This window comes from Danio rerio, chromosome 21 (assembly GCF_052040795.2).
Source record: "Danio rerio strain M-AB ecotype USA chromosome 21, GRCz13ab, whole genome shotgun sequence".
NCBI lineage: Eukaryota > Metazoa > Chordata > Actinopteri > Cypriniformes > Danionidae > Danio > Danio rerio.
The window spans coordinates 15,230,839-15,247,762 of record NC_141041.1 but is presented as its reverse complement, the minus strand read 5'-3'; the positions used below and the strand labels follow the sequence as shown (position 1 = coordinate 15,247,762).

Below are 16,924 nucleotides of genomic sequence, written 5' to 3'. Positions count from 1 at the left end.
AAAATAAGTATTGAGCATGTCATAATTTTTCTAAAAAAAAACATATTTTTAAAGGTGCTGTTTTTACTGAATGTTGATGTCAACCAAAAAAACTAAACTAATAAGTATACAAATAAAGTCATGTGTTCTAAAACTAAGCGATACAGGTAAAAATGATTGAACATATGAAGAAAGGGAGGTTTAGAAAGGCAGTGAAAGCCCAGACAGCAGCTAAAAACTCTCAGTAATTATTTAGCAACCCATTGTCATTGTAAATGAATATTAGCTGCTTCACTCCAACATCTACAGATGAAAGTTGAAACTAGGGTGGACAATTCAGCATTACTATGATCTAAAACACAGCCGAGAAAAGTCTTAAATGCTTTCAGAGAAAGAAAATCAAGCTGTAAAATTGCTCAGCCAATGACCTGACTTAATTCCAATAGAAAATACAAAATAAAGCTAAATTTGATCAACGAGACCCACAGAACCATCAAGACATTTACACACTGTAGAAGTCTGTGAAAAGAAATCACACCTGAGCAATTCATGTGACTTCATTCTCCAAATGACAGGCATCTTTATGCTGTTATCAGAAAAAAAGGCTTTTATATAAAGTATTAAATACATTTTAGCAGTTCAGGACTTTCTCTCTTTGTGTCATTCCACTGTTATTAAATGTAACTATTTTTTTTTTTACAGATTTCTTTTTGTTTTGTTTGATTTTTACGTTTGTATTGTTTGGGTTTTTACCAAAATCTGGTTTCATTCCATGTCAACAGCTCCTTTAGAAAATATTATTCCCATAAAATCATGAAGTGTACTTATTTTCCCCATTGTATATTCTCCTAACGTTTGCGTTTGAAACATTAGACTACAGTTTATCCATTTCAACACCAGTTATTATTTTGCAGCAGGCATATTTCTGAATTTTTCTGTATTCTCTTCATCAGCTTCTCATGCATATTTATGACGAGTTTGTCTCTGGCTGTTTTCTTTTCCGTCCATCATCATAATTGACTCTCTGTTTATCTCATCAAAACCTTCCACAAATTTGACCTGATCAAACCACTCTATTCGCCTTCTGGATGCCCAGACCGTCCCGTCTCCAGCCTCATCCCGTCCCGCTCTGCCTTCACCAGCCCACACACCTTCTCCTGTGTGTCCCCCGTCCTGTCCACAGGTGGGAGATCAGATCCTGGAGGTGAACGGACGGAGTTTCCTCAGCATCCCACATGATGAAGCGGTCCGAGTGCTGAAGTCTTCACACCACCTCATGATGACGGTGAAGGACGTGGGACGGCTGCCGCACACCAGAACTGTAGTGGGAGAAACCAAGTGGATCGCCAGTTCACAGATTTCTGACAGCTCGGCCAGCAGCAGCGTCACTGGGTGAGTGAGAAAAACATCCCAAACTTATGCTACACCTCAGAGGTATGCATTCTTAGGTTAATTAATTAGGCAAGTCATTGTATAACTGTTTTGTTCTGCAGACAATCAAAAGAAATATTGCTTAATGGGGCTAATAATAATGACCTTAAAATGTTAGTTTTTTTTTATTAAAAAATGCTTTTATTCTGGCTGAAATAAAACAAATGAGACTTTCTCCAGAAGAAAAAATATTATCTAAAATACTATGAGAAATTCCTTATTGTGTTAAACATCATTTGGGAAATATTTGAGGGTGAAAAAGGGTGGGTGAAAAGTACTGAAACTGTCAATTCAACATTGAAAATATAGGCCTTATTGTCCTTATGGTCCGTTTTTCATAGAGCGCTTAATTATTTATGATGATTTGGCAGATCCTGGATCTTTTAATCTTGATAAATGATCTCTGACTAATTTTTTTCTTTAAACAAGTTCGTGAATCAGATTTAAATGTCTGGATGAACTGATCTGAGATCGCTGCGTGTGTTGTGAAGGACAGATCTATCGATCCTCGAAATCATGATCAGCAATTCAACGATTGGCACAGCACAGCAGCGTAATGACATCATCTGATTAATATTAAACTATCCATGAGCAAAATGACATTAAATTTATAGTAAATGGTTTGTTAAATATGATGCACAATAACTTTCCACCTTTGTTGTGGGCTGCAGGCTTTACACTTTTATGTGTACACTTTTATTTACATTTAGTATGGATTTTTTTATAGTAGCCCATATTTAAATTTCCTAATTAGTGTAAGGAATAACTGGCTTTAATTTAGCATCTAAAAGCTTTTGATATTGGTAAAGGCGTCTGCAACATTTGCGAAGCATGAAGTCACCGACATATCAGCTGTCAAAACATATGCATGACTGCATAAATTATTATTTCTTTAAAAAAACAGTTAAATAGACAACCTGGGTTTTTTTGTGGAAACATAGCCCTGCGGACGTTTCTGCAGACCGCGAAATACGTCCCGGGAGGTACGTATTCAAGCAGTTTTTGTTTTCGCGGATCCGCGAGAGGCCGCTGTGCGCGCTTTTTCGTGTCTCGAACGCCTCTTGGGAGCACGCGCCGTTCGCGCCCGCGCTGCTCTCGCGTGAAAAGTCGCCAGGGGCCGCTGTGGAGTAACCGTCCGTCCGACTGACTGGCTGAACGATTGAACGATCAACAGGGCGGCCGGCCAATCAGCCAACCCAGCCGCCCTCCTCCTCCTTCCCTAAACCCAAGCGACGATTTGCAAAAGCCGTCCAGAAAAAAAAAGCAAAAGCCCTTGTCTTTGATTTTGACTGCATTTTCAAATCTCGCCGCGTTCTCGCCCTTATTTTTTGGACTCTGTTTTTCATCTTACCTGATTTCTGGAACCCCTCTTCCCCGGACTCGATCCCGGTCATCCCCGTGGCCGGCTCCTCCTCCTCCGGACCTCCGCTCCGCCGACATAATGCTGTGAGCTAAGCGGACAAACTGGTTACAGCGGGAAAGCCCTCTACACGGAGGCGAGCACGAAGAGGAGGAGCGGAGCGGCGTCACACCGCCCCATAGCGTTTGCTCGAGAAAAACTAAATGCGCCCATTCATACCTCCGGACAAAATCGCAGTCTCCAGAATCGTCTGCGGGGCTACATTTCCAGAATGAGCTTGGGTTGTAAATAGACAATGTGCATGTCTATTATCATACACAAATTGTACCAAAGCTGATACCTTAAATAGTGCACGTTTGTATCTAAAAAATCCATATTAATAAACGTAATTAATAAACAAATAATTATATGTATACAACTTATTTGCAATATGGAATGCTTTTTATAAGTTGTTTACATTTTAAGACTTAAAAAAAAAATGTGGGATGCAAAAACTTTGAAGCTCATTATCTCAAAATCATTCAGAACGCAGAAAACCTTATAATTCCAAGGTGACAATATGTTTGAGAATTAACAATAACAAAAGCCTACTCATATTAACCTTTATTTTACATCTATGGAATCGTGAGAAAATCATGATCTTGATTTTAAGCAAAATTATTCGTAATTCACGTTTTAGCCAGAATCATGCCCTACTGGGCATGCATATATATATATATATATATATATATATATATATATATATATATATATATATATATATATATATATATATATATATATATATATATAATCTAGATTAATCTATTAATCTAGATTAATCTCACTGTAATCTTGGAATTAATCTAGATTAATCGATATTAAACTGGCTCTTTTGAATTCTGCCGAAGGCATTCAGGATATGTTTGCTACCCAAATAAGGGTGAAATGACTAAATAGAAGTCTTTAAGAACGAGTTTCTCAAGCTAGGTAGCCCATTAGACCAGGGGGTCATCTTTTGTTTCCAAAATACATCACAAACTGCTTGAGGAAACTGTTCTACTATGATAATTGGTGATGAAAATAATTTATGTTTAATAAGATGTTTACTAAATGTTTATTCAGTTAAACATGAATTTTGAACTGTAGACCTACATAAGCTTGAAGTTTTATTTTATTTTATTAAATTATAATTTTTTTTTTGATTACCTCATTCTGACTAAAGTCATAACTGAACTAAACAGAAATGGAATTAAGCCATGTGGAGTATGCATATGGAGTGGCATTATTGAAGAAAACACTGCAATCAAACTATTACGTCATGTAAGACTTTTCGTCATATTTTTCGACAAGATCCACACACACGGCTGTCAGTAAAGGAGGTCACACACACATAGTGAAATACGAAAGTTTTACTTTCCATTTGGCTAGCGTTATTAAATTCCATAACACGCTTCCACCAGTCCTTACTCCTTATTTGCGTCTAATTCCCCGGTTTGTCACGAGGGCATGAATGAAATGTTCATGAGTAAATGTGAAACTGCTGAACTGCAGTTATAGTCACTCAGAATTACTGAAAACTCTTACTTGAAAGCACTTTCCGTAAGCACCTTAATTATATTATTGTGTAAGGCAAATAACTATATTACAGATGTCCATGTAAGCGTTGTCAGTAGTGTCTTCGAAGTAAGTGAAAGATCCAGAAGGGCGTCCTGCTGATATGATTCAGAAGAGCACTTTATTGTCAGACGGCTCACCGGTCAGGTATAGATTTGCCCTTAAACATAAAGGTGAAAGTCATCATAGCTTGCGTAGAACAGATCCAACTCCCAACCCAACTTTGAGAATAGATTAACGGCGATGATTTTTCATCATGCTATAAGAGTCTTGCGTTAACGCCAATAACAGCCCACCACTTTTAAACAATTAAATGGTCCTGGATCGTGTCAAATCGTCAATAATGAAATCCAGCTAACTGAGTAATCCAAATATGAAGAATGAACCCCTGGCGCATACATTTGCTCATTTTTACTTTACAAAATAAATTGCTTTCACCGCACTATCTAGGTTTTTTAAGCAAATCCTCATACAATCATTGTACGCAACCTGCATTTTAAAAAAACAAACAAAAAAAAACTTTGATTTTGATTTCACAGGTACTTTAAATAGCAAATTATGTCATATTAGTGTGACTAAATGTTGCTTTTTTCTAATAAATACAAAAAGCTATGTACTGTACTGTTAAGCCAAAGTAATTCAATTAGGCTTGAGGTGAATCTATTAGGCTTGGTTTTAATTTACTGTTTGAAGAGGAGATTATACGATAGCTGAGCCTTAATGACTGTTCTGAATATCAGCATCTTTGCAAAGCATTTGCTAGGACTGTAAATCGTAGAGTCTGTTGATGGGATTATTCCAGACACTGCTGCTTTTTTGTGGCCTGCTTGGAGAGTATAAATGTGTGTGTGTGAGTGCTCAGATCTTCACTTTAATGGAGGTGAGCTGATGAGGTGAGCCGACGCTCTGCTCTCATGCCAGGGGAAAAATGCAAGGTGGCATTTTATAAAAAAGCTTATTATCCAGCTTGCGGTGGTCGAGGCTGCGAGCTCCAGTCAAAGCCAAGGACAGAACCGGCAGGAGGAAGTGTTTGTAACTGTCAGTTTGAAAATTGACAGCTTGATAAGTTGCAGTAACAGTTTTTTTTATACTGAAAAGTTGCAGAACTGGCTGTAATAGGAGAGAAATGAAGCTACTGTAGCAGTACAATGTGTAGGAAATCAGTTGTGTGGAATGATTGTTGATTTTTACAGTTCAGTGGTCAATATATAAACACATTTGAACAGAGAATCACACCGTATAACAAAAGAACAAACATTGCAAATATAGTTTATTAAAGTAAACTAGACAAGAAAATACTATTTCAGTATTTATGCTTCAAAGTTTGATGTTTAACCTAGTGTTACTTGCTTAATTTGTGATTACTGAGAAATTTGCAAGTACTTTATAAAGTTGTCATTTGAGATGCACCAAAATGGAAATTCTGGACTCAAAACTGAAAATGCACTTGACTTAAATTAAAAATTAAATCCAGAAAATATTTTGTAATGATTATTTTTTATTTTGTTAAGTATGTAAAGTAATTTTGATTTTTGTTTTTAGTAAGTTTGTTTTGTTGAGTTTTCAGTAACTAACCTAAATTATTCTTGATTTAAAAGCACAAACCAATTTAGATAAACATATTATTGAGACCAAAATTTTATTGATAGTGAATAAGTTTAGAGGCATCATTTTATTAGCATTGCCATGACAGCATGTGCATTTTTCCTGAAAATTAAATATGAAATGAAACGAAACAAGACAAGACGAAATTAAATGACAAAACGAAATGAAATGACAAAGCAAAAGAAACTAAACTACAAAACAATACAACACAATGAAATGACAAAATGACATGAAACAACCAAAAGAAGTGACAAAAAGAAACAAAACAACATAACGTAGTGTCAAAATGAAACCAAAAGACAAAAGAAAACAAAATGACAAAATGAAACAACAAATCAAAATAACAAAATGACAAAGCAAAAACAAACGAAACAACAAACCAAAAAAACAATATGACAAAATGAAACGAATCAACCAAATAAAGCGACAAAAAGAAACAAAACAACGTGATGACATGACAAAATTAAACAAAATGACAAAATGAAACTATGAATTGAGAAAGTCGAAAAAAAGAATTTACAAAATGAAAAGAAAAAAATTATAAAATTAAACGAAACAACGAAATGAAGCAACAAAAAGAAACAAAACAACGTAATGGAGCGAAAAAAATTAAACAAAAGGACAAGCGACACAAAATGAAACAAAAAAATTAAATGACAAAATGACAAAGCGAAAAGAAATAAAACTCCAAAACAAAAAGAAACAAAATGACAGAAATAAACAAAACAACGAAACAAAGCAACTAAAACAGATGAAACAAAAAATGAAGTGATAAAATGAAAAGAAATGGCAAAAAGAAATTAAATTACACAATGAAACGAATCAACAAAATTAAATGAGAAAACAAAAAACTACAAAATGACCACAAATGACAAAATGAAACGGCAAAACTATTGACAAAAAGAAACAAACAACAGAACAAAACAACAAAATAATCAAAACAACAAAATAAATTGACATGACAGAATGAAGCAACAAAAAGTAATTAAATAACAAAAAGGAATAAAATAAAACAATCAGCACTACCATTAAAAACTGCGCTCTTCAGATCATTCTGCTTTGAAAAGAGCCCACTGTCCTTTAATAAAATGATACTATATTATATTTTATTTTTTAAATGACTATTCATCTGCAAAAGTTATCTAGACCTGAAAAAATATTTGAAACTAAAACTTGTGTTTGTCTTTGTGAGTGTGTGTGGATGTTATAGAGCTTATATATGTTATTGATTTCTCTATATTTACTCTCCCTCTTTTAGTATCTCTCTGGACCAGGGAGCATCAACATCAGCAAAGGTGAGCACTTTTGTTTCTATATTTGACCAGGATCTTCTCTCTTGTTTGGGTTCAACAGTGTTAGAAGAGTGGGCGATATTGTGAAGCTGATTTTAAAGAGCCCTCGGCACATCCCCAGTGCTTCAGACTGTTTATAGCAGTGGCCTGTTTACCATCATTATAGAGTTGTTTTGTTTACAAGAACCTATAAAGCTAATTCATAATATTCAGTATGTTTTTTTTATAACTCGTAACATGAATCAATAATGTAACATATTTGTGTTCATTTGGGTTGTCAAGTCAGTAAATGTGAAAAAAAATAATTTATAAAAATCTTTGATAGTGTGAGGAAATAGACAGAAAATGGTTTAAGTTCTAAACATGTTATTTAAATTCTTCATTATTAATACAACGACAAATCAGAACAAGTTTTGACAGTATGGAAAATGCAAATAAAAAAAGAAAATAGTGATTTCCAAATTTACTTTGACTTGTATTTCATTGCAGACAATATGAACACAAAATATTTCATGTTTTGTCTGGTCAACTTCATTTCATTTGTAAATATGCATCATCTCTTGTCATTCAGACCTGCAATACATTCCAAAAAAGTTGGGACAGGAGAAATTTAGGGCTAATAATCAGGTAAATTGGTTAAATAACGATGTGATTTGAAACAGGTGATGTCAACAGGTGATTGTAATTATGGTTAGGTACAAAAGCAGCATCCAAGAAAGGTCTAGTCCTTTAGGAGTAAAGATGGGCAGATGATTGCCAGTTTGGCAACAAATACATTAGAAAATTATTAAAATGTCTAAAAGCAATGTTGCTCAAAGAAAGATGGGAAGACATTTGGGTATTTCACCTTCAACAGGGCATAGCATTATTAAAATATTCAAGGAATATGGAAGAATTTCAGTGCGTAAATGACAAGGGCACAAGCCTAAGCTGAACAACTATGATCTCCCATCTCTCAGGTGCCACTACTTCAAGAATCTATAAGTGACATTATCACATGGGCTCAGGACTACTTTTTTCAAGTACCACAATATGTAGTTACATCCACAAATGCCCGTTAAAACTGTACTGTGTCAAAAGGAAGCCTTATGTTAACAGTGTCCAGAAGCACCATCATCTTCTTTGGGCTCGGAGGCATCTGGTATGGACCATTACACAGTGGAAAGTGTACTGTGGTCAGATGAATCAATATATCAGGGTTTTTTTTGGCGGAGAAGTGTTTGGCAGAAATGGACGCCGTGTGCGCTGGAACAAAGAAGAAAAGGAATATCCAGACAGTTACCAGCAACGGGTCCAAAATCCAGAGTCTGTCATGGTACGCCGGCAGCTAACTCTCTGCAACTCTCACATGGTCGCCCACTGAAACTAAGCAGGGCTGTGCCTGGTCAGTACCTGGATGGGAGACCACATGGGAAAGCTAGGTTGCTGTTGGAAGTGGTGTTAGTGAGGCCAGCAGGGGGTGCTCAACCTGCTGTCCTAATGTCCCAGTATATTGAACAGGACTCTGTACTGCTACGTGAGTGACTCTCTGTGGGCATTAAAAATCCTTGTCCTTCTAAAAAAGAGTCGGGCATCCTGGCCCAATTTGCCCACTGGCCTCTTTCATGTCTACTTTCCAACAATTGGCTGGTGTGTGATGTGCGGTCTGATGTGCTTCATCCAGGTGGATGCTATCACACTGGTGGTAGATGAGGAGATTCCCCCATTGTGTAAAGTGCTTTGAGTGTCTAAAAAAGCTCTATATAAAGGTGAGAAATTATTATTATGGTGTGAAGTTTTGTCACTTCTCTTGGCAATGGTAACTTGCACTTCTGTGGTGGCACCATTAATGCTAAAAAGTACATAGAGATTTTGGAGCACAATATGCTGCATTGTTTTTCTGGTGCTGTCATGCAAATTTTAACATGACAATGCAAAACCCCATTCTGCACATATCACAAAGTCCTGGCGGCGGAGGAAGAGGATACAGGTACTTGACTGACTTGGCTGCAGTCCCGAGCTGTCCCCAGTAAAGAATATGTGGTGCATTTTGAAGCTCAAAATGTGACGACGAAGACCCCATACTATTGCCTACCTTAAGACTTGTTTGCTGGAAGAATGGGATAAAATTACACCTGAAACCCTTCCTCACTTGGTATCTTCAGTCCCTAAATGTCTTTTTAGTGTAGTGAAAAGAAAGGGGGAAATTACAAAGCAGTAAATGCTTTACTGTCCCAACTTTTTTTTTAATTGTGTTGCAAGCAAGAATTGAAAAATAAATAAATAAATAACTTAAAAGAATGTTAAATAATTAACTTTGAATAAATACATAATTGTATGTCATACATTATATAATTAGAATTAGATATATGGTTATCTTTACAATGTTTTAGTTGTGTTGCCATTTTATTCATATTTTTAAAGTGTCATTAGTTTAATTATTTTTGTACATCAAGTCAAACTAAATGAATCATTATTTTGTATTTGTTTTGTTTTTCTGTGTTTTTTTTTGTGTTTTCTTTGTATGTTTTTTTTCTGCTTTGTTTTAGTTATATACATTTTTGCCATATTAACCATGTTGCCTATAATAACCCTTTTGATGAGCAGAGTTAATCAGAGCATATTCCTGATATTATATTCTACATTCTTAAGAAAAGACACTTAGACAAAAGGCCTCACAGGACTAAAAACACAATCAGATGCCTCCAGGATCTTTTCTCTAGGTCTATTTATGTTCAAAGAGCCTCCTTTTTGTCCTCCATGCTGAATATATGTATTGTGATTATGCTAATAACTCATAGTCAGCGATTAAGCAGCATAATAGATCAGACTGGTGGATCTGCATAGCTTTGATTACCTGAAGAACCTGTCATTGTGTGCTCGTTCAGTGTTAGCCAAACTCAGGAAAAAAGCCGTCAGAATCACTGTTTCTAGCTGGACAATCACACACCTGCACTGCAGACACAGTGAGGAGAATAAAAAAAAAAGAATAATAATTTTGCTATTGGTAAAGGCTTTAATCTGTCGGGCATATGGCATTCAACATGATCTCTGCTTCACAAAACAGACATGCACTTTAGATTGTGACCATCAAGGCATTTATGTTTTTGTAGAGAGTGTGTAAATTATTATTATTATGTTATTCAGTTTTTCTTGGTGTATTAAAAATGATGAAGATGTATACAACAACAATAAAAGAAAATTAAGAACACAATTCTACAATTGTTCATATAATTGTGTGGCAATTAAAAAAAAAATCCTATTTTTTTTTTTACCAAGTATAGTTACTTGTTTCAGAAAGATGGCTTTTGATTGTTACCACTAAAATAACAATAAAGTGATTTAGTAAAAAACTAATTTAAATAAATAAATAAATAAATAGAAGGAAAATAAGAACATAATGTAAAGTGAAATTTGGGAACATGTTGAAATTATAAGTTAAAATCAAACTTAGTTTTGTTCAATATATTGAATATATCAGTTATATTGGTTAAATGGTTAATAATGTCTTTTATGTCTTTTATTTTTATATGTTTCTTTCTGTTTTAAAATATTTGCTCTGTGAGAAAAAAAAAATCTGCTAGACATATCAGTCATAATGAAGTTAACTTGTTAAAAGACGTTCAGCAGTAGGACCACGCCTTACTTTGCCTTCTTAACCTATCACCTACTCCCTAAAACTGGTTTATTGCAGACAAGGCCTCTAGCATTGTTGCTCTTGTTTTCTTAAACCCACCCACCCTCTATTTTCTTGCTTCCTATTAACAAACCGTATAACCCTCTCCTCCCTCCTAGGTTAAACCGGGAAGTTAATGACTCTACCAAAATATTACAGAGACAGTATCCCCACTCAGTCTCAGTCTCTGGGTATCATTGTATGGCACCTGATCAACCTACCTACTTATTCATTATTTTTCCTCTTCCATTCCCCTTCATCCTACTGTTCCCTTACCACCCCTTTTCATCCTTACAATAAAGTCCAGCTTAAAGTGTGGTGTGGTCCATGCTGGTGAACTCACTTTTAGAGAGATAAAATATTAGTCACCTAGAAGTCAGCAAATACAATATAATATAATATAATATAATATAATATAATATAATATAATATAATATAATATAATATAATATAATATAATATAATAGTAATGATTCAGGGAATAAAATAATTGACTATCCACATGCTGTTTATTTAAGAGAATTTCAGGCAGGCAACGGTCAAAACGGGTACAAACTGGAGCATCCAAAAACCATGGTCAAAAGCAGGCAAGAGATCGGTGCAGTTGGCAAACATGATAAACAATAAACAGGTCAAAAGCACAAGAAGGCTAGACAAGAAATAATGCTTACAGAAAACAAGACTCAGCAATGTGTGTGTGTGTGTGTGTGTGTGTGTGAGTCAGTGAGATGTATTTATAGTCCTGGTAATCAGATTTCGCAAGATTCAGCTGTGTGTTTGCAATCAGGGCCAGGTGAGAGCGTGAAGTGCATGATGGGATCTGTAGTGCAGTTGATATGTGAGTGTTCTCCAGCAGCCTGCAAGGGCAACACTACTGGTGATCATAACTATAACATAATATAATATTAATGTATAATATAATATATAATATTATATATTATTATTATTATTATTATTATTATTATTATTATTATTATATAATACAATTCAATACAAGATCAGTAAGCATCTATAAAGCTATAGTACAAAACTCAACATACAAGTATTTATTAAATGAAATATTTTATAACAAGATGGTTTATTGTAAGCATATGCATATATTTGGACTTTTGTGAAATAAGGAAAAATTAAAGGTAAAGTTATAATCAGACAAAAACCTGAACAGACCAAAAAAATAACATTTCATTCAAATCTGGTGATTTTCTTTTTATTTTTTAAATGATGATCTTTTTGATCACTGAAAACTAACTAACACACTAAAAAAAAGGATTCCAAGATGATTCCTTGGATTTTCTTACTTTTTTTTAAGTTAAGTGGTTGTAAACAATTTATTTGGGCTGTATTTAAAAAAACAAATCGAGTTGAACATTACTAAATATTATTTGTTTGTTTAAATTCAACTCTTATAAACATTTTGCAACAATTTTGCGGAATTCTTTTTAATGTATGCTTTTTATTTAAAAAATTGTAAGGTTTTGTTGACTAGTTCTCAAAAACATTTATATGTTTTCTTCAATGTATATCATTGAATTTCTTCTGTATAACACAAAAGAATATTTTTTTTCTTTTCACAGGAACTCAGTGGTAAACAAAATGGTTTAGTGGTTAAACCAAAGGCAGAATTTTCATTTCTGAGTGAACTTTACAGTAAACAGTGAATAAAACAGTCATGAAAACAGTCCACGTAACAGGAATAACTTTTATGCAAAATGACAAAATGTGGATGGAAGAAGGCGCAGGACATAATAAGACAGAAGCAGTGTAAGTGACGAGAAAAATAAAAGCATCAAGGTGACCCAGCAAATGAACAGGGTTTTACAAGGTCTCCTCTGTAAGCCAGGGGTTTATGCACAAAACAACGGGCTGCAATAAAGCGTGAGCACTAACTTATTACGACGGGGCTGATGATTGCGTACAGTGGGAATGACAGGCTAAAGGACGCGGGCAGATGGAGTGTTGGAGGGCTCTGAGCTTTACTCACTTTGTATTCCAGAGACTCACAGCCGCATGATGCTTTGGAGGACATTGATCAGTTACATGCATCTGTTTTTTTGCACCAGTGCCACAGTCCGCTTTAAATCACTGCATGTATGCAGATATACGCATGTGATTGAACGATAACACATCAGTTAAAATTTCTCACATTTATTTATATAGTGTTTTTAGGGCTGTGCAATACAGTTGAAGTTCAAATTATTAGCCCTCTTGAATTATTGCTATTTTGTTCCCTAATTTCTGTTTAATGGAAAGAAGATTTTATTGTTTGAAAACACTCATGATTTGTGGAGTCATTGCAATGTTTAACTATAAACATCATTTATATATGTTTTTATCATTTAAGTCGGTTTAAAGCAGGGGCTCCCATACTTTTTAGCCTACGACCCCCAAAATAACAATGCCAGTGACTGCCATTTAATTATCTCAAAACTGCTGTGTAGGGTCAGAGAGCTCTCAGATTTCATCTAAAATATCTTAACTGTTTTAAAGATGAATGAAGGGTTATTTACTAATCCTTTATCACTTGAAATGAGAGCTACAGAAATATTTGTCGTTTTTGATGAAACTGGTGTTTCTTAATCTTTTTGGCTTGTATTTGTTTTAAGCATGTTTTGACTTAATTTTGTTCAATTTTACAAACCAAAAAAAAAAAAAACAAGGCGTTAAGCTTCCAATTGAGTAAATTTAAATTGACATAACAATCTTTTTGTTGAAAAACAAGACAGAAATACTGATAAAGAACATCACGTAACATAACACTGTGAACATAAGGTAAAAGTTGGTTTCATATTCCATAGCAGTTATTTTTACTTACACAACCATCACCTTTTTTTGTTGAACACAAAAGAAGTCATTCATTCATTTTCTTGTCGGCTTAGTCCCTTTATTAATCCGGGGTCACCACAGCGGAATGAACCGCCAACTTATTCAGCAAGTTTTTACGCAGCGGATGCCCTTCCAGCCGCAACCCATCTCTGGGAAACATCCACACACACATTCACGCTCATACTCTACAGACAATTTAGCCTACCCAATTCCCCTGTACCACATGTCTTTGGACTGGGGGAAAGCGGAGCACCTGGAGGAAACCCACGCAAAAGCAGGGAGAACATGCAAACTCCACACAGAAACGGCAACTTAGCTGAGGTTCAAACCAGCGACTCAGCGACCTTCTTGCTGTGAGGCGACAGCACTACCTACTGCGCCACTGCCTTGCCACACAAAAGAAGTTATTTTGGAAAACGTTGAAAACCTGTAACCACTGACTTACGCACACCATGATTTTGCCATGTAGGATGCGATCCTCAATTAACATCTATGTTGATCCTGGAACATAATTTTTGTTCGAAAATATCATCTATACCTATACCCTACCCCTAAACCCAACTGTAAATTATTCCTAAAATCAAAGGAGAATAATAGTTGAATAATAATCATGTAGACCTAACAGTAAGCCTAAACTTCACATAAATTGTAAACATATCCCTTCATTCTGATTGGCTGATTGGAATGTTGTTCCAGGACCAACATAGGTTAAATGCCTATGTTCTTTTGCGTTCAACAGAAAAATGAAATGCATAAGAGTATGGAAACACTTGAGGGTGAGTAAATGTGAGTAAATTGTCATTTTTGGGTGAACTGTCTTACCTTTTAGTTGATACAAATCTGTAAGGATGTATTTTTGCAACAGTAATATGTGATCTTGGATTGGTGTGTTTTAGGTTTGGATTCTGAACTAAGTTGGATCAAATAAATCTGTTTAGCTTTGTAACTGCAGATCTTAAACAGTACACCCTGAAGGACAACTGATATGACCTTTTAAAATGATATTTTAAAATGATATTTTTGTGGTTGTGTAACAAATCATTGTATAGTCTTTCAGCCACTGAGGAGATTTGCCTGCAGAACGATCCAAGCGTGTAAACTGATAATCACATAAATGCCTCATTATGTTTTCATCAGTATACGTTTAAAGCTCCCTGCAAACACTTAATAATTGGAAATGTAATTGAACAATGCTCAGGGAGGGTGGATTTGATTGATTGTAGGTGAGGCGGGAGTGAGCGAGCTAAACTTGTGTAAAGGGCAAACAATGAAAATGATGATATTATTACTTTTCAGAAACTTTCCAAACTGCAGAATAAACCATACTCTGTTGAAATCAGCTTGCGTTTACTGCAGTCGGCACTCGTTTCTGATTCAGGTGTTTGACAGGGAGCTCACGTCTGGATGTATTTTGCTGCTTTACGCCTAGTTTAACACACACAAAACCGAAAACGAGTCAAACAATGATATGAGGTCACAGCTGCGATCCTTCTCAGTCATAGGAGAGAACCTGACAAATTCTCTCCCTTCTGCAGTATTACAGTTATTCCGCCTCAGAAGTTTTCTGTATAGTTTTTTTGCTTATTTGCAGGCCAGAATTCCTCGCTGTGTGACCTTGTTGATTCTTCGCTGAGTAAGGCACTTATTTCCATCGCCTGATGTGAAATCTCAGTATATCCCCAGCGAGGCTCGTGTTGTTTGACGCCAATCCCTGTTTGCCAACTCATTGCGGCTTAAATCCATTTCGGCAGCCCTCATTTTGAAGTTAATTGAATTCTCCAAATTGACATTGGCCTTTTAAAATAAGAACTACGGTGGCCCTTGGGGGCTCAGCTCAACAGCTTTAGCAAACAACACACAAAGAAAGTAAACAAAGCACTGTAGAGCACAAAAAGTTTAAACCCTTATACAAACGTATCTGAAAATTCACTGATATTCATGTTTACTTTTGTAGTAGTAACTGTACAGTACTTTAACAGTAATTGTCATTCCAAGTTTTAAGAACAACAAATGATAACTTGACTTCTAGCTGATAATTTGGTTTCAGAAGTGGCTTAAGAAAGACTTTTTTAATTACTTAATTAGGACAGTAAGGTCTGACTTTGCTTAGATTGAATAAAGTCATGGAGTACCGGAAAAATAATGAATATTGTGTATGACTCCCATGAGCTTGGACGACTGCATCCATACATCTCTGCAATGACTCAAATAACTTATTGGTAAAGTCATCTGGAGTGCCAAAGAAAGTGTTCGTGCAGGACTCACAGAGTTCATCAAGATTCTTTGGATTCATCTTTAATGCCTTCTCCTTCATCTTACGCCAGACATGCTCAATGACGTTCATGTCTGGTGACTGGGCTGGCCAATCCTGGAGCAGCTTGACCTTTTTTTAATTCTGGAACTTTGCTGTGGAGGCTGAAGTATGAGAAGGAGCACTATCCTGCTGAAGGATTTGCCCTCTCTTGTGGTTTGTAATGTAATGGGCAGCACAAGTGTCTTGATACCTCAGGCTGTTGATGTTGCCATCCACTCTGCAGATCTCTCGCAATCCCCCATACTGAGTGTAACCCCAAACCATGATTTTTCCTTCACCAAACTTGACTGATATCTGTGAGAATTTTGGGTCCATTCGGGTTGCGATAGATTTTCTGCAGTATTTAATAGATAATTCATAGGAAAAATCGACCTTCTGCTACTTTTCCGAACGGTCATCTAAAAATCAAGTTATTATTTGTTGCTCTTACATCTGGGATCCACAGCCAGATGTCAGTATATATTAGCGTTATTCAATAAAGATCTGATGTCATTTCTTCAAATTTTTATATAAAATCTTGTAAAAATTTTTCTTTAGCTTTTTAAAAGGGTTCTAAAGGGTTTTAATGTATGTTTTTATTAATTGTGGTTGGAAATGACGTTCATTCATTAAAAAACGGATCTCTCCTGATGTTGAACATTGTATTTTCTTTTTTTAAAACTTCATACAAACAGATCTGATTGATTATGATTGTTATTATTTAACTTAATTCCTCATACATATTGCTAAATAGTGTTTGAATGTTGTAAAGTGGTAATGGAAAACACATTTTATATATCATTTTTATATATTTAATTCACTTTATACATGCATTTCTGATTTGAGACTTCCAAACTTCCACCTGCTCTCACAGGCTGTTGATATGTTTG

General features: G+C 35.3%; 1 protein-coding gene across 4 annotated transcripts in view; it reads left to right on the top strand.

Moving 5' to 3' along the window:
* Positions 1–16,924, top strand: part of whrna (whirlin a) — a 189,986-nt gene that overhangs the window by 128,068 nt on the left and 44,994 nt on the right. For 2 of the 4 annotated variants that reach the window (XM_087300944.1, XM_087300942.1), the window contains exons 5-6: positions 1,163–1,371; positions 7,230–7,266. In XM_087300944.1, coding sequence (XP_087157070.1) covers positions 1,163–1,371; positions 7,230–7,266 — 246 coding nt within the window. Of the gene's footprint in view, positions 1–1,075; positions 1,372–7,229; positions 7,267–16,924 lie in introns of all 4 variants that reach the window. The other 2 variants (XM_087300943.1, XM_087300941.1) reach the window with 1 other exon arrangement.